The 21,281-nt window shown below is 38.0% G+C and overlaps 2 protein-coding genes and 1 long non-coding RNA gene across 7 annotated transcripts; 2 read left to right on the top strand and 1 right to left on the bottom strand.

Moving 5' to 3' along the window:
* Window positions 1-405: 405 nt before the first annotated feature.
* On the bottom strand, window positions 406-5,886 carry LOC112292509 (uridine/cytidine kinase UKL1, chloroplastic). 5 transcript variants are annotated; one of them, XM_090256263.1, is made up of 16 exons: window positions 5,498-5,886; window positions 5,082-5,139; window positions 4,698-4,929; window positions 4,114-4,255; window positions 3,859-4,020; window positions 3,390-3,508; window positions 3,167-3,263; window positions 2,898-2,977; window positions 2,384-2,578; window positions 2,135-2,218; window positions 1,914-1,974; window positions 1,710-1,770; window positions 1,488-1,581; window positions 1,251-1,323; window positions 990-1,072; window positions 406-880 (listed from the first exon to the last, which is right to left on the bottom strand). In XM_090256263.1, the coding sequence occupies exons 3-16, from the start codon at window positions 4,797-4,799 to the stop codon at window positions 641-643; spliced, it is 1,593 nt and encodes a 530-aa protein (XP_090112389.1). In that variant the 5' UTR covers window positions 4,800-4,929; window positions 5,082-5,139; window positions 5,498-5,886; the 3' UTR covers window positions 406-640. The 5 variants fall into 5 exon arrangements, with proteins under 5 accessions (XP_090112389.1, XP_090112390.1, XP_024396830.1 ...); XM_090256264.1 differs by having other exon boundaries at window positions 5,750-5,886; XM_024541062.3 differs by lacking the exon at window positions 5,082-5,139.
* A 4,954-nt stretch (window positions 5,887-10,840) lies between these two features.
* Window positions 10,841-11,726, top strand: LOC149987710 (uncharacterized). The gene is made up of 2 exons (XR_016506487.1): window positions 10,841-10,988; window positions 11,229-11,726. It is a non-coding gene; the product is annotated as an uncharacterized LOC149987710 (long non-coding RNA).
* A 6,326-nt stretch (window positions 11,727-18,052) lies between these two features.
* On the top strand, window positions 18,053-21,060 carry LOC112292141 (uncharacterized). The gene is made up of 7 exons (XM_024540300.3): window positions 18,053-18,308; window positions 19,080-19,141; window positions 19,374-19,625; window positions 19,719-19,810; window positions 20,044-20,116; window positions 20,326-20,388; window positions 20,532-21,060. The coding sequence occupies exons 2-7, from the start codon at window positions 19,109-19,111 to the stop codon at window positions 20,565-20,567; spliced, it is 549 nt and encodes a 182-aa protein (XP_024396068.1). The 5' UTR covers window positions 18,053-18,308; window positions 19,080-19,108; the 3' UTR covers window positions 20,568-21,060.
* Window positions 21,061-21,281: the final 221 nt, after the last annotated feature.

The raw sequence follows: 21,281 nt of genomic DNA, 5'->3' as shown, positions 1-21,281 counted from the left end.
GTCAGTGAGTTTCCTCCCTTGCGTTTGACTGAGCCATAATGCGCGTGCATGTCGTGACACTGACAACGTGGGTGTTTTTCTTAATCACCCATGCAAATAAGTTATTTCTTACGGGCTTGGCGTTTTGTGCCTCTCCACAAAACTGGCAAGTAGTAAACATCATTCCATTATATCAATAGTCACAGCGTCAGAGGGATAATGGGATATAATGATGAAATGAGACATGCCACTCTAGAACCCCTGATAAATTGTTCGATGCCTCACCACCTAGGGAAGTTTTTACAATTCAGCTGAATTTAATTAATAAAGTACCCATGAGCGGACAGGAGGTTCCAAACCAACACACGACAGCGTTTAAGACCTCAAAAATCAAGCGCAAACACTAGTCATTGGAGAGCACAGAAATTATTACGTGAAAAGACAGAATTATACTGCATCTCTGGCTTGAAAACACTGTACAAACCTCAAATGCATGTTTGAGTACAAGGAGGTTGCTCCTTCCCGTACGCTTAGTCTGTAAAAGAAAATGCCAAGCTTTAAGCCTTACAATACTGAAGATTCCCGGATATTCCCGAAAATGTAAAGCTCTCCAACATTGTGCCTGTCTGCTTCCACCATGTGATCGGGCTAATATGTATACTTAACATTTGCCATTACTTAGACTCTTCAAAGGGGTACACTGCGCTTGTGAGGGTTTGGTTTCAATCGGGACTCTGTACATTCGCTCTGGTCCATCGTCATCGGTGCCAAAGTACCGGTCTCCAAATTCACCCATTCCAGGTACTACACGAAATTCATCATTTAACCCAGCATCAATTTCTGTGGTAACAATCTTCAAAAGAGGGAACTTCTTGCACACAGCATGAATGCCCTCCGGAGCCTGCGGAAACAGCAAGAACAGGGATCAGGAACGCGACATCGAGTTGTCATAATCCTATCGAACCAATGGAACTCCCAACGTTGCTCAACGTAGGAAAAATGAAACTTACCGATATAAGGTTCAAAAATATTATATGAGACTCAGGTACTCCTTTCTGAAGTAGCAACAATATAGCTTGAATAGCCGAATTTCCTACAATAAGGAATACATCCGTGGATTCTTAGCATGTAATTGGAGCATTAGAATGACAACAATATTTCAACACAAGGGATAAGACATATTGAGGTTTGATTCAGAAACCAGTCCAGTAAACCACAAAAGCCTGGAATGGACGGGTCTGGTCTAGAGGGTCAGAAGATTAAGGTCGAACCTGTTCCCAAAATAGGGTCCATAAGTAGAACATGCCGATCGGCTATATCACGGGGCAGTTTTTCATAGATAAGCTGCAAAGTGCAAAAATTAAGTCAGCCTAAACAAAGGATGAGTTGCATTGTTGACCTCGCTGGAAGTCTAAGACTGATCATTACTGAACCAAATGAAGAGTGAATATTCGTACAATCAGGGAAAAATAGTGAACACCATCCAACACGATTAAATTGACTGATACCTGTTGCCCATTATCTCCTTCGCGATGTATCAAAATCTTTCCAATCTTGATGCCTTTGCAGCACGCCCGCAGTGCATTCTCCATGCTCTCCCCGCTAGTTTGCAGAACCCGACAATAATAATTAGCAACTCACTTGTAATGACATTAGATCAGCCCCACATACCAGTTCCACACAGCCAATTCACATAATCACTGGTGGTAACTCGTAATGAGGAATAATACCTCCTTATTATGGAGACACCACAAAGTTGTTTGCAGAAGTCTACTCCAACATATATTGACCCTGAAATTGTTGCCAAGCCCCAGGAAACGCACAATTAGCAAGTTTCATGATTATCCCTGACGCTCAAATGGGAATGAGGTGAGCTGATCTGTTTCCATACTGCTAGTAATTAACCTCGACACGGTATATGGCTTGTGTCGCACCTGTTGGCGTGATGACTTGTTTTTCAGTGAACGGCAAATGACCTAGTCCATGCTCCACTACCTATAAATGAATATCAACTTCAACCAAATCAGCTGTTGGCACTAAAAGCCCAGTGGTCGCATACAATCTTGTGCGGAAGGCTTTAGTATTGTGGTGACTGGGGCGAAAGAATATCGATGCAGAAGAGATGAAAGTACAACACATTGTATGAATGACTTACCAATCGAATTAAACGATCAGCATAGAAGACGAAGTCATGCTTTTGTGTCTCTTGATCCCGAATCAGGGTATGCATACCCCGGACCTTAAGAGGCAGGACGGAAAAGCGACCTGTTAATAACCTTCAAATTTTCATTCTTAAAAGTGTTCATTTTCATGTCGCGAAAGAAGACCTATCCAAGGATGAGAAATTGGAGATAAATCTAACTCCAGTACCATTTGCGTGGAAATGTTGTCAGACTCAACTCACCTGGAAAGTAGACTGTATCACAAAAACGTTTGGGTAGATCTTGCGAAGGTCATGTTGGCCAAGTTTTGTGCGGATATGTTGCACAATAAGATCAATAGCCACGTGGTTGTCTCCTCCACGGGGCAATATCACATCCGCATACTTTTTCGTTGGTAGCACAAAGTCATCAAAAGCGGGTTTTACAAACTTCCCGTACTGCATGAATACGCACAAATTTAGGCTAAGTCCACAATTCGGGGGCACAAAAGTCTAAGAAACTAATCACAACGTGCAATTAAGAGTCATGAAAGTATCAAGGTTTCACATCAAAAAGCAAGAAAAATTAAAGACGAACGTTTGATCAGTACCAGCGATTTAACTCCATGTTGGGCTCAACATCGTAATATACATTAACGTGTGTGATAATCCAACACAGGCCGCAAAGTTGAGCTGTATGGAAGTAAAAGAGACTAAACATTTAGATCCGTATTAGGTTTTGAAACTGAGGGGCCAGTTAAAGCATTGCTTAACTTGCCTGCTCAATGACACCATTGACATCCCTGCCTCTCTCCAGAGTGTCCCGTCTTATCCTCCTCGCTAGCCTCACATCAGCATCTGCACTGCACTGTTCAAGATGAGTGTCCGAGCCGACACGTCTCTGGCTTCAAGAGCCAACTCATAACGGGTTGTGCAGTAGGTGCAGAATATCTAACTCATTCAAGAAACTAACAAAGGTGACCTCAAACACACATTAGAATGAGACCAAGAGCTATATAAAACTGGGTAATGATTCTCAATGCTGACCTGTATCAACAAAGATCTTCATATTCATGTACTCCCGAACACGAGCATCATGAAAGATCAATATTCCCTCCACAATAATTACATCAGATGCATTGACCTGCAGGTGACCAGGAACTTTTAGCAGCATGGTATGGTTTGCTCTTAATTATTCACGCATCGTCGACCAAAAATGAGCAAACATCCACAAACTAATGAACTGGCAGCATGGTACTTAAAGAATCACCTTGCGAAACTTGTCAGTGCAGCGTTGATGCCTCTTGAAATCATACTCAGGTATGTTAATTGGCAGATTAGCTTTCAAATTCTCCAGGCATTCAAGTAGCTGCTCCGTATCAAATGCGTCTAACCACATGAACGAATCTCAATAAGTATTGAACGAAGTCCTCCCAGACAACTGAAAGTTAAAATCTAATTAGCCATGGGATCCATTAGGCATAAACAAAAGAGACGAGGAAATATTTAGGGGGTTCATGTAACTATGCATGCAACCACGAGATCAAAACAGACTCTGCTGCCAGATAAGAGTACCATCCAGCGAAACATGTAGAGTAGGGCTAATCCAAATAAAACGGATGCCCGGAGAACGACTAATGTCATCATGAACTTTCCACTTGTTAGGATTGCCAATTATAGAGAGAAAAAACTTAAAAAGTGAAATAAGCATTTTAAGGCCGTCACAGTATTAATCCAACCTGGATGATCAAAATTGTATTCACCCACTTTCGCCTTTTCTTCAGCCGTTAGGCCCCGGTAAAACGAGTCTTGGTTGACGAGGACAACACGATGATCATGAAGCTGCTGAATGATCATATCACACACGGTGGTCTTTCCAGATGCAGTACCCCCAGCCACTCCTGTTCAGAAAAAGCTAAAAATTTGAGTAATTCCCACTACCAAGACGTAATTCGCACCACAATCTCACAATGCTGGACACCTACACAACGTACCAATTATAAATGGAACTTTGTTAGCTCCTTTATGTTTTGTAGCCGGGTATTCATCATTATTAGGTCCAGGGATCCAGAGGCCATCCGTAGCGGTTTTCATGGCTACTTCGGGTTCCGACTTCGGCAACTTGTCGCTCAACATCTGAATACATCAACCAAATATTCAGTCCTTTCTGTCGAGAAATCGTTCCAGACTGTGATGTAGGGGATCCACAGCTGCGAAAACATAATGTTCGCTGCAGTAGTCACTCGATTACCGCAAGGTAGAGTGTTACATGAAGATAGCCTCGGAAGAAAAGCAAAACTTAGCAAAAAGTTGTACGGCGGATCGTGTAAATATTGGCACAATCTTTTGAGATCTACTCAAGAAAGCATCCTGCTCCGCACGAGGCTACAATTTGTACCCCACTTGCAAACCAATGAATGGTTATCTGCGAAAGTTTCTATCGCTAGAACCGACAGCCTCACATGATGCGTAGTTTGGTACATGTAGGGGATAGAAATTCTGTGAAGATTCGCAGAGAGTTCCGCGGGAAGGTGCAAGACCTACAATGGTCGGAGAATCAAACCAGGAGAATGCTTACAGGATTTAAACAGTTTGGAGTTAATTCCCACGTATCCGACATCATATCAAGCGTTCCTTGAGGGATCCGCCTCTCACCACCATTTGCAATACGATCCCGCATCAGCTTGACGTTGATCGACCCACACACTTGCTTAAACGAATCTACTTCCCACTCGTCAGGTATGCTAAGTACAAGTCCAAAATTACGCCTTCAACGCTTTCTCCTAGCCAATAGATGTCGGCTGCACGATCTGCAATTCACAAAATAATTAGGGAATATTCGAAAGTGAGATGACTCCAAATTGATGCCCGGAAGAAAGGGAGCAAGGAGCAGCAGAGAAAACTCACTCGCACATCCAACAACACTAGCGCCCACTGACAACAGAGATCTAAACGCACATACCTGCATACAACCGTGTGACTAAAGAATTGAATCGAGAAGACAATACAGCAAGCTCAATCTGCGCGCAACAAACTCCAGCGAGCCGCATCAACAGAGATCTATCAAACCCAAGCAACACTCCAACCCAATCACGCAATTCGAATTTCACCACAACTCTACGACTCAACACAAAATCGCCCAAGTGCACTCCTCCACAGCACCCGCACACATCACCACTCGGACAAAACCTCTCCTCAGTCCAGAATCCGACACAATCTCACTCCCTCCACCACCACCACCACCACGTCAATAACGACAACTCAGTCCAGCTACCACCACACCCCACCCCGCCAAACTCCACAGCAGAACAACAACACCATAACCTCAAACACACAAGAAACCCACCAATGCAAAGGCAAGAACAACGCAGAACGTACGTTTGATAACTCAAAGCTGGGAATCCGCCATAGCCAGCGAGCTCGCTCACAAGCACACAAGCAACCAAGAGAGATAGGCAGACAGGCAAACAGACCGGCAAATAGCGAGCCAAAAACCGAGAGCGAGAGAGCGAGATGAAATGAGATGGAATGGAATGGAATGCAATGAAGTGAGTGCGAGTGCGAGTGCGAGTGCAAGTGCGAGTGAGGGACAGAGAGAGAGAGAGAGAGAGAGAGAGATCAGACGCAGACCTAAGAGTAGTAACACATCTCCACGATAATAAAAACCTTAAAAGACAATCAAAGACTGCGAGCCACCCAGCCAGCCAGCGGGGGAGAGCGAGAGACTTCGCAAGTGGGCTGCTACTACTACTACTACTAGTTCCAAATGGGAAGCGCTCGTCTTGGACAGGGGGAAAGGTAACATTTGTAGCACACGCCGCAGCATGAGTCCCCTGCCCTTAACTAATTGTTGTCGTATAATTCATGTTGCTGCTGCGTTGTATATCTCCTTCCCTCTTTTCCACATTCTCCTTCCAATACTTTCATGATATTGTTCTTTCGTTATATTTAATGTTTTATACACCTCTTTCTTTCCTTTCTTTCCTTTCTTTCCCTTCTTTCCACTCTTCCTCTTTATCTTTTTCTCCATTCAGATGTCCATAGCCAGCTGGGTGACGCAGTTTCTTCTGCTCACTCACTCACTCACTCGTCTTTGCTTTATTGCTGTATCGGTTAACTGTTGTACGCCACCACCAACACCACGTTCCCACGTTCCCTTCCCCCGGGAACCTGACGCTGCTGGGAACATTGTTTTATCGCGTTGTGGCAGACGGGGAAACGTTTTTAATGGGGCCTCCTGTGCAAAAAGTCCACAGTTGTACTATCTCTCTCCCTCTCGCAATTTCCTTTTTATATATATCATTCATCCATGGATAGAATGCCGTGGATATGGTGTGCAAACACGCTAAACCCTAAATAGTGGGTTGTGGTCCAAGTGGTGGTGGTGGTGGTGTTGTTGTTGGTGTGCCAAGTAGGTGGCGAGAAGTGCCACACCCTTGTTCCTTCTTCCCCTTATTCTTTTCCCCCTTTTCTTTTTAATTATTATTTCTAATTTCTTTGTGTTGTGTGAAAGTTAAACCTTTGGAGCAACTAATTGGAGTGAAGAAATTAGTGAAGGGGGAGGGGGGAGATGCAAGGAAGTAAGTAATGGTAGTGGTGCTTTTAGGGGTTTATTCTTCCTATCCCTTCCTCTCTTTTATTTCCCTCCATAGTTAGTTAGGGGAATAATAAAATAGAAAAAGAAAAAAAAAAAAAAAAAAAGGATGGACGGTTATCTTGGAAGTCCCCAGATTTGGGGGGGGGTGACAGCTTAAATTGAATCCTGGTATATGCAAAGGGAATGAACTCTGCCTCGTGGGAACCATTGCCTGGGACCCAACAAAAAATAATAAGTGGAGTAAAGGAAAAGATGGGAAAGATAAAAGAAAACAATGGGGAAAAAAAGGGAATGGAAAAGAAGAGTTAAAACTTTAGATCATAGTCATGTATGAGATTGTTGTAGTAAGTTCTATGTTGTAGAATCTATTATGTGCCACAAACAAGCTACAAATGCATGCAAGTATGTGTGTGTGTGTGTGTATATATATATATATATATATATATATAATTGTATGAGTAAAAAATATATAGTAAATATTGTTGTGCATTAATTGAGAAAAGTTGTCGAAAGAGGTCAAAAGTAAAAATATAATGTTGTAGAAACCAACTTTTGACTATACCACTTTGATTCAACAAAGTATGATCACATTTAAACATACAAAGTAGAATAAACATACCAGATGTTTTCTTGTTGTGTTAATTCATTCCAAACAATATATGGATGGTCTTCATCACATCTTTTAATACCTTATTATTAGAATATTCATGCAGAAAAGTGTGCATAATTTGATTATAAAGAGGGAACTTACAATATTATATTCACGAAATTGTTCTATGGTGAATATTTTGGGATTTGGAAGACTGCCAATTTGTACAATATTTGTGACTAATAACCAAATCTACTATATCAATTATGTTCTTGTCAAGCTAATTAAACTTATTTAAAAAAATGATTGCATTTGCATACATCATTTATTCTAAGGCAATCAAATCAAAGAATAATTTTAAAGTATTGCTATTGATATCTTAAGAATAATACCAAATAAGGAACAATTGTGAATAATAAAAATTAAAAATATACAAGTAAAATTGAAATAAAAACAAAGAGCCATAATATTGATAAGATGTGTCAAAATGAGGTAAAAAAGCCATAATAAACATCATAACAACTAACAAGTATATCTTCTTTATTAATATTTTGATAAATCTAAATTATATATAAATATAAATATATATAAGATTTAGAATATTTTTGCTCTTATGTAACTAAAGTTTTGTATTATATTTAATATAAAGTTAACAAACAGTATGCTAATATTTTCTTTAAAATAAAATAGATATTTATTATTTTGTAAAATATCTAAGTTGAATTAAATAACTATATCAAGATATAGATGATGGCTTCATTTTCTCAAAACACTATTCAAGGTTATTGAAAAAAAAATACATTGATTATTTAAAAGCATTAAATGATGTCTCTTTAATGCACTAGTTTACTTGAAATTTTATACTACATATCAAATACATAAAATGCAACATCTCACTTATAAATGTATTATGCTTAATCTATAACTTTGTTAGATATAAATTTTATAAATTATGCAAAAATATTAATTAAAGAATGTTAGTTTACAATCTAAGAGCAATACATATTCTAGCAAATACTTTTAGCTAAGCAAAGAATATAAATAAAGTGTTGTCAAGTAATTGGGATACATCTACATATCCAACAATTGTTAACTTAATTTTTTTTAATATATTAAATCATTCCACTATTAGGTGTTGGTTTCTACTTTTAGTTTTAAGAACTTAGTTTTAAATATCAAAATTATCTCTCTATCCTAATTGATACTATTATAAAATTAAGAGCATTACTTATTAAAAATTATATCAACCTCTTAAACTTGATTTGATTATTTTAACTTCAGATTAATTTTATTAGCAATTTACTTTTAGAATTAATTTACAAATTTTTTTTGAAACTACACAAATCATTTTAATAGTTATTTTTTCTCCTATAAAAAACTGTAATTTTTTTCCCCCCTGAACATGCTGAATACGGTGTTAATTTTTATTATAAAATGTTATAAATATTGCAATTTATTTTTATTTTTCGATATTCTAATTAATAATAAAAATATGTTTTTTTAGTATTTTTAGATTTAAAAAATGCTAAAGTGCCATCCACAATAGCACTATTTTTTATATATATTTCTTTAGATAAAATTAATACATATAAATTTCATGCCATAAATATATATATATACAAAATATATATATATATATATAAATATATACAAAATATTCCCTAGATACTTATATATAATAATATATTATATATTGTAGTAGAATACATCAAGACATGTATATGTATTAAAAACAAATTTTAATTATAGAATAATAACAGTCTTGTCTATTATAAATTTAAAAAACTAGTAAATTTGTTAAGTGAGTTTATGAAGTTATTTTATAAACTTTAATTTATATCAATAAACTATATTATAATATCATGAACTAAATCATTTATAAAACCGTTAATGCTTTATTCTATATAACATTACATAAATATAATTTTAATATCATCTTTATATATATATATATATATATATATATATATATGTTTTTCATTTAGTATCTTTAATGTAATTATTGTAGCAACTATTTATCAAATTTATAAATACAATACAAAATGTATATTGTAATAGAAGAGTAAGTCTGAAGGTTTTAATTCAATAATTGTTTAATTTATATTTCTTTTTTGTTATCCTTATTATTAATATTATGGCTGTTGTTTAACTAATTATTTGCTGGTTTTAATATAAATATTAATTTATTGATAAAATTAATATTTTTATCTATAGTTTAGTGAACTATAAACTGTTAACAATTTATCAATTGTTAATTATTTTAATTTAACATGAAAACTTCACCCTTTGAATGTGTAAAGTAATTATTTTTCAATGTTATATATATACAAAAACAAAGGTTCTACTATGTGATACTACATTACTTTTTTTTATTGTTGCATAACCAACTACAACAAAGGTAGTAGAATAGGTACCCATTTGGCACTCAGTAACAGATGAACAAAACTCCAAATAACTCTTCACAATGGAACCTTTGAATTAAAACCAATCCATCAATCTTGTCAAATTGATCACAAATAATTTTTTATTTATATTTTATAAACCCTACTACTTTTTAATTGTGTCCAACTTTCTTACTTTTATTGTAGGGACTTCTAACAATTGGTTGCCCATCACTCAGTTGCTCACAAAAATTGAAGCAACTAAATATTTTTTCTTAAACACAAGCAAAGGTGAGGAACAAGTGAATTAAAAAGGTTTAGGAGCAAGCATGATACATGTTTTTGCAAAATTATTCTTAAACTCACAATTAATTGATGTAATTGTAATTGGGGAATGTTAAATAGATCCATGCTTTTATTAAATATACCCACCCTTTATGAAAATATGGTAGTCGTGATGAATGTGGTTGGTTTTAATTGATTGCAAATCCAATAGTGGAGTAATAAATCCAGAGATCATTTCTTTCATGATTGTTAGAATGAGTGGGTCGATTCAATAAAAACTTGGGTCTATTTAATATTCCCCTTGCAATTAAACAATCACTATTTGTGACAACAAGAGCAAGAAAGAATGACATAGACAGGATGGAATGTCTAGTCGAATGGTGTTACAACAAACTTGTTATGAGCTTCACAATGCCAAGACACAGCGACCGAAAGCGGCCCAGCCCAGTGAAGAAGCTCTAATTTGTGAGAGGCAGAAGCCCCACTTTTCTACAGAGAGCAGACACATTGACTTGGGCCTGTAGAAGCACCGGAGGAGTTGAGGTGCAAAGCTGCACAGATGGGACTGAGTTGGCATTACAGTCTAAATTTGTACGTGTCGGAGGGGGTGAAGAGGCTACGACATAGGTCACTTGCTTGAAGGAAACACCGCGTCAACACCAGTTTCATGACACAGAGAGAGAGAGAGAGAGAAAGAGTATCAGAAGACTGACCAAGCAGCTGCTGTCCAGCAGTGGCCTGCCAGATTGTCACAAACACTGCACTCTGTCAAAAGTGCCTCCTTGCCCACTGGGTGTTGAGACAGCACATGTACTGGAGGCCGCCATGAATCCCCCCCCCCCCCCTCTCGGTGTGCCCGAAGTTTGAGACTGGGTTCCGCAGCCCTCCCAAGCATAGGTCCAACAAACTACCTAGCCTTGAGGTGCAGAGGTGAAGTGGATTCGACACCGGAATCTCGATGGGGGAGATCGATGAGTCGGATTCCGGCGGATTGACAACGTCGGCGTTGCAGAGGTGGTGAGTGTCGTCCGCGTCGTTCATGGCCAACGTTATCAGAAAGCATTGGTTGTGTTCCTTGTTTGCACCCAGTCGTTGTGTTGTTTGCCAGGGCATTAAGTTGTGGAGACGATTTCTTGCCACACTTGCTCAGTCGGGTCATGTGGATCACTTCTTGCATATCCAGTATCAGTCCCAAGCTTTGTCTGCTTGCGGCATTTCATGTCTACAGACTGAGAATGGTAAGATGTGCTGAATTAGGTGCTGTTTACGATTCAAATTTCAACCTTTCGCTGGACGGGGAGAAAGACAAAACACACATATTAACACTGCAGAAAGGAAAAAGAAAAAGAATGTAGCTGACGGGATATCAGAAGAAGAGGATCTAGAGGGCAAAAAGCACGTGTGGAAGATTCATCTGGTTTAGGGTGGGTCAATCAATCTCCACTTTATTGGTCGCTTTTGGACCCTTACTTTTAGGAAACTACGGAGCGTCAAAATGGAGGCTCAATTTTCGAGAAAGGAAATTGGGGGACAAATATTCTGTCAAGAAAAATTTCCCAAGCCATTGTTCCTCTCTGACGCTTGCCGATGACGTTTTTTCTCCTAAATTACTTAAATGTTAATTCTTCTAAACTGTTGGCACATGAGCAACGTGTCCTTTGATTTGCAAACTTTCAAGAGGATAAAAGAACATTTCCCATTTGTTGGCAGCATCTTCCTCTTCTTTTAAAAAATATTAAAAATAAACAAATAACATATTTCTCTCTCATTTCCTTGCAACAAGTTATATTCTCCAAGTGGAAGGCTGGGAGTGATTCTAGCATACTTGTACATTATTTCTCTTGTCCATCCTCCTTCAACACCCACTACTGAATCTTTTGTTTTGTCACAAGATTTAGACTCCAAGCATCCAGTTGAAGAATCCGCAGAATCCTTGGGAGAACCTCAGCAGTGTGAAACATGGAGTGCCACAATTCTAGTTCGAGATCTATATGTCAATCTCTCTCTGGCCCAGCATTCCATGTCCATGACCCAGTGGAGAATTCGAAAATGAAGCAGCAAATTTGAGGATTCCATGTGGGTCCTACTTCTAAATTTCGTCATTAAGACATGAATATTCATTAGCTGAACCTAAGAAAATATCTCATCTGATGCTTCATCACTCAAATGGACAGCAAGCATGCACTACAGATGAATGAATGCAGCAGTTGTAGAATCTGATAAGGCCTAATTATTGGCCAGCTTGAGATTGGTAGGCATGGGGACACCAAGTGGGCTCGTTCTGATGAATCAAAATTGTGCCAGATGAATGTGTTTGAATGAAAATGGATGGTGCCTCCAACTCAGCCAGTGCTTATCCTCTTCGCAAATGACATTCCCACTCGCCCTCCATTCCCACCAAGCTCCAATTGACACCCATGCTTTTCAAAGCTGGTTCGTGTACTGCAAATGAAAAGCAGCATAAGAAGCAAATAAAACGGAAAAAACTCTAGGAAAACAACAAAACCTCTAAAGAAATGGATTCCCCTGTTGCTTGCTTCGCAAACCTTTGCATCCACGAACTCACGATGAATTACACTCTATTTGGGGTGGATGATACCGGCACTCGTTGATAGGTCCTCAAAGCGATTTACCCTTTCCACGAACTTTCTCAAAAATTAACTATTGCAACCAAATCAAACACTCCTTCCTCGACAAAAAAACACAACCCACTCTTTTCTGGAAACCCTAATTTGAGATCCTGCATTGAAATGGTGCAGGAGGACGTGGCATTCCTTGATCAGGGCCCCAATATCCCAACTTAAGGATCACAGCCAATGGGAGCACATGTGGAATCTTGAGAAATGCGGTCTTCGAAGGTCAACCCGTGTTCTCTGTGGTCAAACCTTATCGTGGCAAAGTCAACCCCACGTTTCGGTATTCAGTGAGGTGGCTTTGAGAATGGAACCATAATACATGATAAGCACACAACCCATATTGTGTAGCACAGAAACACCTGTTCTAGAATCAATCACAGACAAAAAAAAATAAAAAATGAGATGACTTCATGTTTGTTTGTTTGATTGCATTTGTTTTTCTGATCCGTTCTGTGCATCAACGGCGGGCCTGCAGTTTGCAAAATATGTGCTTTGCTGACTCCATGATATGTAAGAGTATTATTATCCTTTCAGTTCCTGAACCCATCTTCTCGAATCGGAGCAAGAACCACGTCGAGATCGATCTGTGCTGGTCGCGTACCGATAACCGAATAATCTCCAAGTTATCTACAACTGGTGTTCGGGTGGGGAGTAACATATGGTTTGCATTTGCTGTGGTCTACATGAGATTCCTGGTGAAGAGGAGTAATCTCAAGTTGACGAGTCAGCTGGGAAATGACCCCTTCCTCTCAGAATAATTGCGGCGAGAAAGTCTCGCCAAATACGTAAAGCACGCTTCTTACGTCTTGAATGATCCGCTGTCAAGAAGCAGTCACCAGATTCCTGTGTGACGCTGACTGGGCTTGAGATTTTGCAGACCTGCGGTTCAGGTTTATGCTTATCATAGAAAGCCTTGGGTCTTATCGGCAGAGTCGCAATTAGATTGGAGAGTCACTGAAGGTTGCCCTCGTCCAGGTCACCACTCCCCGAGGCCAGTTCAGTGATTCTCAACTGCGCATTTCAAGTCCGTGAAGAGCTGCAGCTTCTGATAAACATGTATTCTACACCTTAGATGACAAGACTCGACTATTCGCAGCAGAATGAAGGACAGATGTAGAAGCGATTCACGAGCTCAAGGTGAATGCGCAAAAATCTGCACCTTGTTGGCCACGATTTGTCTTCTAAGCATGGCATCAAGCCACGGACGCGAATGTTTCATGGTTCTCAAGTGTGTCGATGTCACTGGTTTGATCATGCGGCGAGGTTCTGAGATGAGATTGCCATGCTCACCATCCTGCTGCTCGAGCTTGTCTGCGTGCAGCTCAGACCGTGACCTTGTCAGAGACTCCTTCGTTGATCACTACGCCCTGTCCGTAGGTCGTCTTAGAATTTGTGCTCTGCCCGCGCTGGATTTCATCACTCAAGACACAAACCCGTTAACATGCGAGATCCGCCATTGAAAAGCCGAAAGACTCATCTGCCAGATGAGGATCCGAAGAGAACTGGGGTAACAGAGTGTAAAACTTAAGTAACAGCTCCAGCATTTCGTCAAGAAGAACGAATTGCTTGCGGAAGCTACAGACTACCGAATGCCGCAGTAATCACTACTGACATTGTGACTCCTCCATAAAGTTTAAAGCATCCTGTCTTTCAGAAAATCTGGAGAACTAATCAGTGTATGCACACCGGTACTGTGTCTAACATCTCTATAATTGACAATCCTCGTGCTCAGATTGTCGATGCAGTTCTGCAGTATTAGCAGATCATTATTATTTGGGCTTGTTTTCAGTGATCCGGATTAACATGGGTGCATCTACAGCTAGCAATCAGGGGCAATAAGAGTTTGCTGCGAACGTGGCTGTTGGATTTAATGTTGACGTCTAGCCCATCGCAGACAGCTCTCACGACTGATCCCCAGCAGTCCAATGCCGTAAATTACAAACCTGCAGCTTGGTTGGTCTCGCCACCTTCCTGATACCAAGTAGGCTGAGCAACGCTTGTAGCGGCTTACTTGAGACTCAACTTGTTTCTCTGGTAGAGAGCGTTACCAGATCAACCTGTACCGGAGGGGAGTGAGCCAAACCCACAAGCGCTGAAACAAAATGAAGCTATCTTATTGTGTTTCCCGAAGAATGCTGTTGGTGTAGAAAGTGCTCTCTTCATAGTCACGGTAAAGACTGTGACCTTCCGTTGTGGTCTACCCTAGAGCCTCGACCTGTGCAGACATGGTTGGATAGGGGCCGCAGATTCAAGGCCGCCGCCCATTTCTACAACTTAGCACATGGAGATGGCATAGAATCTACAAACGCATCCGAGTAACGTTCTAAGAGATACCACATGTGAAAGGGGTAAGGTTCTTCCTGGCATTGTTCGCTCGGGCGCTCGTAAACCTCGACCTAATCGTGCCCTGATCGGCTCTGGTTTCATTACACGGTAAGACTATGATGCAACTATGCCGCAGTAGACCATGATAAAGTTATCTTGCATGAGAAGATCAGTGTTCTGATGCTAGACATTGCAAATGATGCAAGGAAGGAAATAATGAGTTCATTGACGCACATGGTAGGATGCCCACGTCGTCATGTCACCATGGTGCTAAAATGCAATACAACGCAAGTCCAGATTATATAATAAATACACATGAAAATTTGCAGTCACAGTTGACTGTGCAACGGATGCTAAAAATGAAGGAAATGATATACATTCGCAACACAAAAGTTGGGAAAAAACTCTTTAAAACTCTATAAACTGTGAATGAGAATCCTCCAATTCAACTTCAAACACAGTAAAAGTCTACATATGGATCATAAATCAAATAAACCAGGACAGGATTGCAGTAGAGACAATTTTTTCACCTCACGAAAAATACAGTGATGCATTCGTGTTGAAGTGTTTGTGTGAATATTCCATAACACTAAGCGAATTATTGTCCTTGTAAATGAGTTTCGGCAAGTGCCAATGTCTGCAATATTATCATGAGCAGGTGCACAGCGAGATGAATGAAAAACCAGGTCTTACACTTGCAAGATACAGTAGTAAAGCATAAATCAGAGTAGTAGTAGTAGAATTAATAATAAAAATAATAATGAAAGTTGGGACTATACTGTCAAGAGTTGTGACTGTAGTATATATAGCTTTGTAAATTATTATTCCTTATCGATAAAATGCATATTTTTTTTTATCATTTCCATCTATAATTTTCACATGAAATCTAAGCTTATTTTGAATCTGTTTTTTTAGAAACGATTCATATATTTTATTTTATATTTGATTATTCTTAATTTTTTATTTAATCTCCAAAGAATGTATCATAGTTTGTATAAGGTTATAAAAATATTTTTTCAAGAAGTTCATTCAAAAATTTCATCTCAGTTTTTAAAAGCATTATTAGTTGCTTCATCAAGAATTTTTTGTTTTAGTTATGGCATTAAAAAAGCTAGTAAAGATGTCAAATTGCATATTGAATCTTGTGTATAGGGTACTTATGTAGATGTTAAGAAGTTTTACTAAGAAGCAGAAAGTTGAATTTCTACCTCTATAATTACAAGATATTAAAAATGTTTAGAAGGTAGATATCGATCATGTTCAATTTAATTTAATTTAATTTTAAAAAAATTAATTTTTATTTTTCTTATACTTTATGTATACACAAATTTATAGGAAGTTAAAAAAAAATGAAATTAAATTGTAGATCTTAGTAAATAATATTAAATCCTTACTTTTTTCACTAATTTCAGCTTAGTCACAAAATTCTAAATTTTCTTGTTACTGAAATCAAGTGTAAGTAATAAGAATAACAAAGACTTTATATTTTGAATCATTAAAAACAATTGTCTTAAAAATAATGTAGTATCACATGCACAGTCATTTAAAACTACACATGAAGTATTGAAAGGTTTATCTAATTTCTTTACATCATAAGATACAGTGAACATTAAAGATGAGTAACATACTTTAAAAGAAATAAGTGAGAGAGAAAAAAGAAAAAAGAAAAGCGCACACACACACACACACACAATGTAGCACAACAATGTTACAAAATATATTTATATTTTAAGATCTTGCATAAAGAAATAATTAAGATGTTTAGTACTTAACAATAAAACTCTATTTCCATCAATTAGAGGTTTAGGTCCAAATTACATATTGATTGTGAGTTTTTTCAGAGGAAAATCAAATGTTACAGTATTTGTTTTGATTCAACATTGAATTTAAGTAAAAAACTAAGCTAACTTGAGAAGAACTTTAATATTTTGTAAATAAAAAATAATTTTAATTATAGTAAATTTATTATTAAAATTAAAATGATAATAAGAAGATTTCTTTCAGTGTATATATATATATATATACATATACATATAATACCGAGAAAATATTTATATTTTTTGATAAAGAGTTCCTTTGTTGCAAGTAACTTTAAAAAACTGAAAAGATATCATAAATAGAAGAGATTTCCTTTAAAGATGAAAAAATAATATACTAATCGAATCAAATAAATTTCATATACTTTCATTATTAACTAAGCAAGAGCTTTATCTACAAAATATGTACAGATTCATAAGCAAACTAATATTTGTGTTTTTTAATTTTAGATCAATGAATAATTCAAAATAATTCAAGATGATATTTAATATTAAGTAATATAATATTTACTAAAAGTACTTAGCAATAAAGTATCAAAAAATATTGATAGTATGATATCACGTGATAAAATTTAGTTCTCAATTTGTTTATAATCTTTCTTCAAACTTTGATTTTGAGTTGTCTTGTTTTAGCGGTTTTATTCACATCCACAGATATCAGTTGATTTGGAAACTTGGGCTTGTTTTTATGGTCTAATTGAACTAACAACATGTTTTGGATACTAAATTTTTGAATAAAAATTTGTAAAGTAGTAAGACTTAATCATTTCTTACACCACTTATTTCTAAGGTATATTAAAAAATTAAATGTCATAAATGTGTTAGTGTAATTATTTCATAAATCATTGTTTAATATTAGAATATAAAATTTAATTTATATTGTATAAAATTATATATATATATATATATATATATAGGCATGTCATCACATACACAATATGATGATATAAAGTTAAACTAAAACCTATGGATCAATTTTATTAAGATTTTATTCTTTGACTTCCCCCATATGCGAACTATGATAATTCTAGGTTCGTTTCTAATTTCATACATGATTATCATCTAATTAAAGAATAAGTGATTAAATGTTGAGAGTCGAGAAGAAATAGGAATGGGGCACTCTCTTTGTAACAAACCAGAAAAGGAACTTCGTCCAGCTCACGGATGAACGTCTGGAGCGTGTCATCCATTCTCAGAATCGACACCCCCGAACGACATTCGTCGATTAACCCACGTCATCACTGCTAATTCCAAGTGGAATGTATACTAGTCATCTTAGGGCCGACGACTCTAAGTGGAACTCGTCGTCGTCTCGAATCCGAACTCCACAGCGTCGTCCTTCCTCCGGAGAGGACGCTTGCTTCGCCGATCACCAGCTCGCTCCTGGCAAAGCTTTGCCGTCGATTCTCCGTCGCAATTTTACTCCATTTCTCTTGAATTTTTCAATATTCTTCCCGAAATTTGTTGTTAAAACTCGCAGAGTTCAAATTTGTAACTGTGAAGGTGGAGCGCGGGTCGTGTCGGGCTGGAGCTTTGAGCTTTGAAGAATCTGGGGAGAGGTGCGCCTTTGATAGACTTCAATGTATCGGATGCGGAGCTCGATTGCTGTATTTTGTTTGTTTGTTTGTTTGTTTGGTTTTAATTTTTATAATTTTTTTTAACAGTGTTGTGATCTGAGTGACTGTGGCCTGCACCCGGTGTACTTTACATTAAGATACTTGGCACCATTGAGCTGCTCTTGAATTTATAGAGTTCCAGTTTGGAGATTTCATGTCATTCTAATATTACTGTATCTTAGAGCATCGACATGATCGCTATTGAGCCTGTCGATCACGAAATTGCCGTTCCGCTTAGTGCTTGTACATGAGCAACTGAGAATTCGGTCTGTTTTTGGAATTTTTATTCGAAGTCTCATAGTTTTAGCATTCAAATTATATAAGCTTTCTACTGCAGGAGGAGTGTTGGTGTATAGTGATTCCTCATATACTCATGCCGGACGTCTGGGTCGGTTGCGTTAGTAGACGTCTATGAGCTAGGTCTGGGTATTGTCGAGATAGATTGCACGGTCCGGTTCTTTCTGACTGCTTGATACCAGAGCTCTACTGTCCAGCTTTCTGTCCCATGATTTTTCAATTTTTACTCCAAAAGTGGAATCCCGAGGTACAGCAAGCATTACTTTGTTAGCATACTTGAGTTCTAAAGTATGGTCTCCTTTCTCACCGAGCGGTGCAGGGTATTCTGAAAATAGTTTGCGAGTGAATTGCTTTTCAAGTACGTGTAGCTTGTTTGTTGACAGCTGACCATATTTGTGGGTTTAACAACGCGAGCAGGATCTCAATCAGCAAGCTCACACGAAGAGATGGCCCCAGCAAATGATGCCTTCTCTTTGCAGGTTAATTGATTCTCTATCATAGTGCAGTTATGAGTATTACTTGTCTTAGCTTGTAGAATTTGGAAAAGGACTTGATTAGAGGGCTTTCATGTTATCTGAATTCCGTAAGCAAAGGATGACTTGAGTTCTTAGGTCGTTGTACTTTTGACGCCCTAGAGGTTGTCAACCTGAACCGAAAGGCGGTCTGTTCATATTTAAGCCTTGAGGCTTATGGATTTTTCTTGTTTTCTAGGTAACGAATGATCTTATGCAAAAGCTTGCGAAGGAGAATATTGTTCCAAAAAGGCCAGCTAAGAAAGCTCCTGCACCGAAACCAAGCGTAAAGCCATCAGAGGCTCCGTTGGTTTCAAAGCAGGATCTCCCACTGCCCTTTTATCCTGGATTTCTATCGGCTCTGCCTGGAATAAGCAAAGAACAAGGTCACCAACAAACACAGAAACAAATCCACGACCTTGGCCCTATCTACAAGGTTGTCGAAGAATCTGTAAGTAATCTTTATCTCGTTATCAACGACCAAGTTACATCCTTCAGTTGATCTTTTGAATTTCTTAAATACTGAAGGTCTTGCTCATTACAGGAAAACCTGGGTGAGAAGCTACAGAAGCGAGAAAAGGAGGAGTTGGAGAAAGTAAAACAACTTGCTCGAGAACTGCAAGACAAGCAATTCCGGTGCGTGATGATTGTTCTTGGAAATTCTTATTCTAGATGCAATATTGTGTGTTTTAGAGGTTTCCATGTAGATTGAAATATGACAAATTCTCGATGCACACTTTGGCTAATAATGTTTTATGATGAGTACATTTATGATGGATAGATGACGTGTATTTGTAATGAGTATGTGGAATGCCAATTGCAAGTATCCTTCTCATCTGACTCTTTACCGATGATGAAACGGAATTCAGGGCTCCATCGTATACAATACCTTGCCAGGCCGAGAAGGATAGATGTTTACAGTGCTATCGGGAATCTGCAAAGGTTCGAACAGGACATTATTCGCTTTTACATTTCTAGGTTTATTTCTAACTGGGCAATGAACGAGACTTGTTAATAAGTCCTTCATCATCTAATAATATTTTCTGTAGCAAGCACAGGATTAAATTTGCTTTTCTGGTTTGGTCTTTAATATTCAACAAGTTACTCTTGGTCCGTGAAAGCAGTTTTTCATACTCATCCTCTGGGTGCAGAGTCCTTTAGGGTGTACCGAGGCAGTAAGAATCTATAAGGAATGCGCTCAACGTGCGCAGCAGGTTCTTTCTCCACCCCCAAGGAGTTAAAGCTTTCTCAAATTATTAAAAGGAAGAACTTGTAGAGCTACATTGTTGCTTCAAAATTTGCATTGACAACTCACAAATCTGGAAACTAACCAGTTCATGTTGTTTTGGTTCAACAGAGTTTTGCTCAGAGAACAGCTACTTCCCAACATTGAGAACTGTAAGGTTTAAAACTAACTTTTAATAAGCTTCAAGCTGGCTTCCTGTTTGGTCACATCGTTCTGCTCTAGGTAGAGCAGTCTATTTGTAGATCTTGATGAGAAGCATGAGGTAAAGTTGTATGCCAAGTGAGAAAATGGCTCATGCAGGGCACCATATCAGCTTTTTGTCAAATTTTTCATGGTTATTTAGCTTGAACAAAGTTTACTTTTTGGTTATTAATCGGGTTCTACATTTACATGTCATCCATAACTTCATGTAGTCTATCGCACTATTTGTGTGGTCATATGGATTACATGGACACTTGGATAGCAGATTCAGAGGTAGACACATGACAAGCCTGAACTGAGCCATAGGCTGGTTCGAAACTTTTGTTCGGAGCAATATTTTACCTTCCATTGCATCCGTGATTCACTTCATAAATGGACATGGAAGCAGTAAATTGTTATTGCTATCTCATCACCGTAACAATTTACACGGTGCAATGTTCATGCGGTGTTAAGAACTTCTGCTGTTGAGGTTAAATGGATTAAAGTCTGTCGAACTGTGTCCAAAGGTTTGAAAGGAGGTTAAAAGTGTACAAGAGATGTTCAAATTATTAACTTACATAGAATCATACAGTTTGATTTGATAGCAATTTGATGTGATAACACCACTTTGATGTGAAAAATATCATAACTATCCTTGAAATTTGCTGAATTACCAAGAAT

The sequence above is a fragment of the Physcomitrium patens genome, chromosome 15 (assembly GCF_059467195.1).
Source record: "Physcomitrium patens ecotype Gransden chromosome 15, ASM5946719v1, whole genome shotgun sequence".
NCBI classification, from domain to species: Eukaryota; Viridiplantae; Streptophyta; class Bryopsida; order Funariales; family Funariaceae; genus Physcomitrium; species Physcomitrium patens.
The sequence above is the reverse complement of the archived record's forward strand: the minus strand, read 5'-3'. Positions and strand labels throughout refer to the sequence as shown.

Bases quoted from the DNA above. Each gene is read 5' to 3' on its own strand.
- LOC112292509 (XM_090256263.1), bottom strand. From the start codon at position 4,799: ATGCGGGATCGTATTGCAAATGGTGGTGAGAGGCGGATCCCTCAAGGA. The intron at 1,975-2,134 runs GTAAGTCATTCA...ATTCATTTATAG, and splicing joins CTGATCGTTTAATTCGATTG to GTAGTGGAGCATGGACTAGG. The intron at 1,582-1,709 runs GTATTATTCCTC...TCTGCAAACTAG, and splicing joins GGTGTCTCCATAATAAGGAG to CGGGGAGAGCATGGAGAATG.
- LOC112292141 (XM_024540300.3), top strand. From the start codon at position 19,109: ATGGCCCCAGCAAATGATGCCTTCTCTTTGCAG. The intron at 19,626-19,718 runs GTAAGTAATCTT...TGCTCATTACAG, and splicing joins ACAAGGTTGTCGAAGAATCT to GAAAACCTGGGTGAGAAGCT. The intron at 20,117-20,325 runs GTTCGAACAGGA...CTCTGGGTGCAG, and splicing joins GCTATCGGGAATCTGCAAAG to AGTCCTTTAGGGTGTACCGA.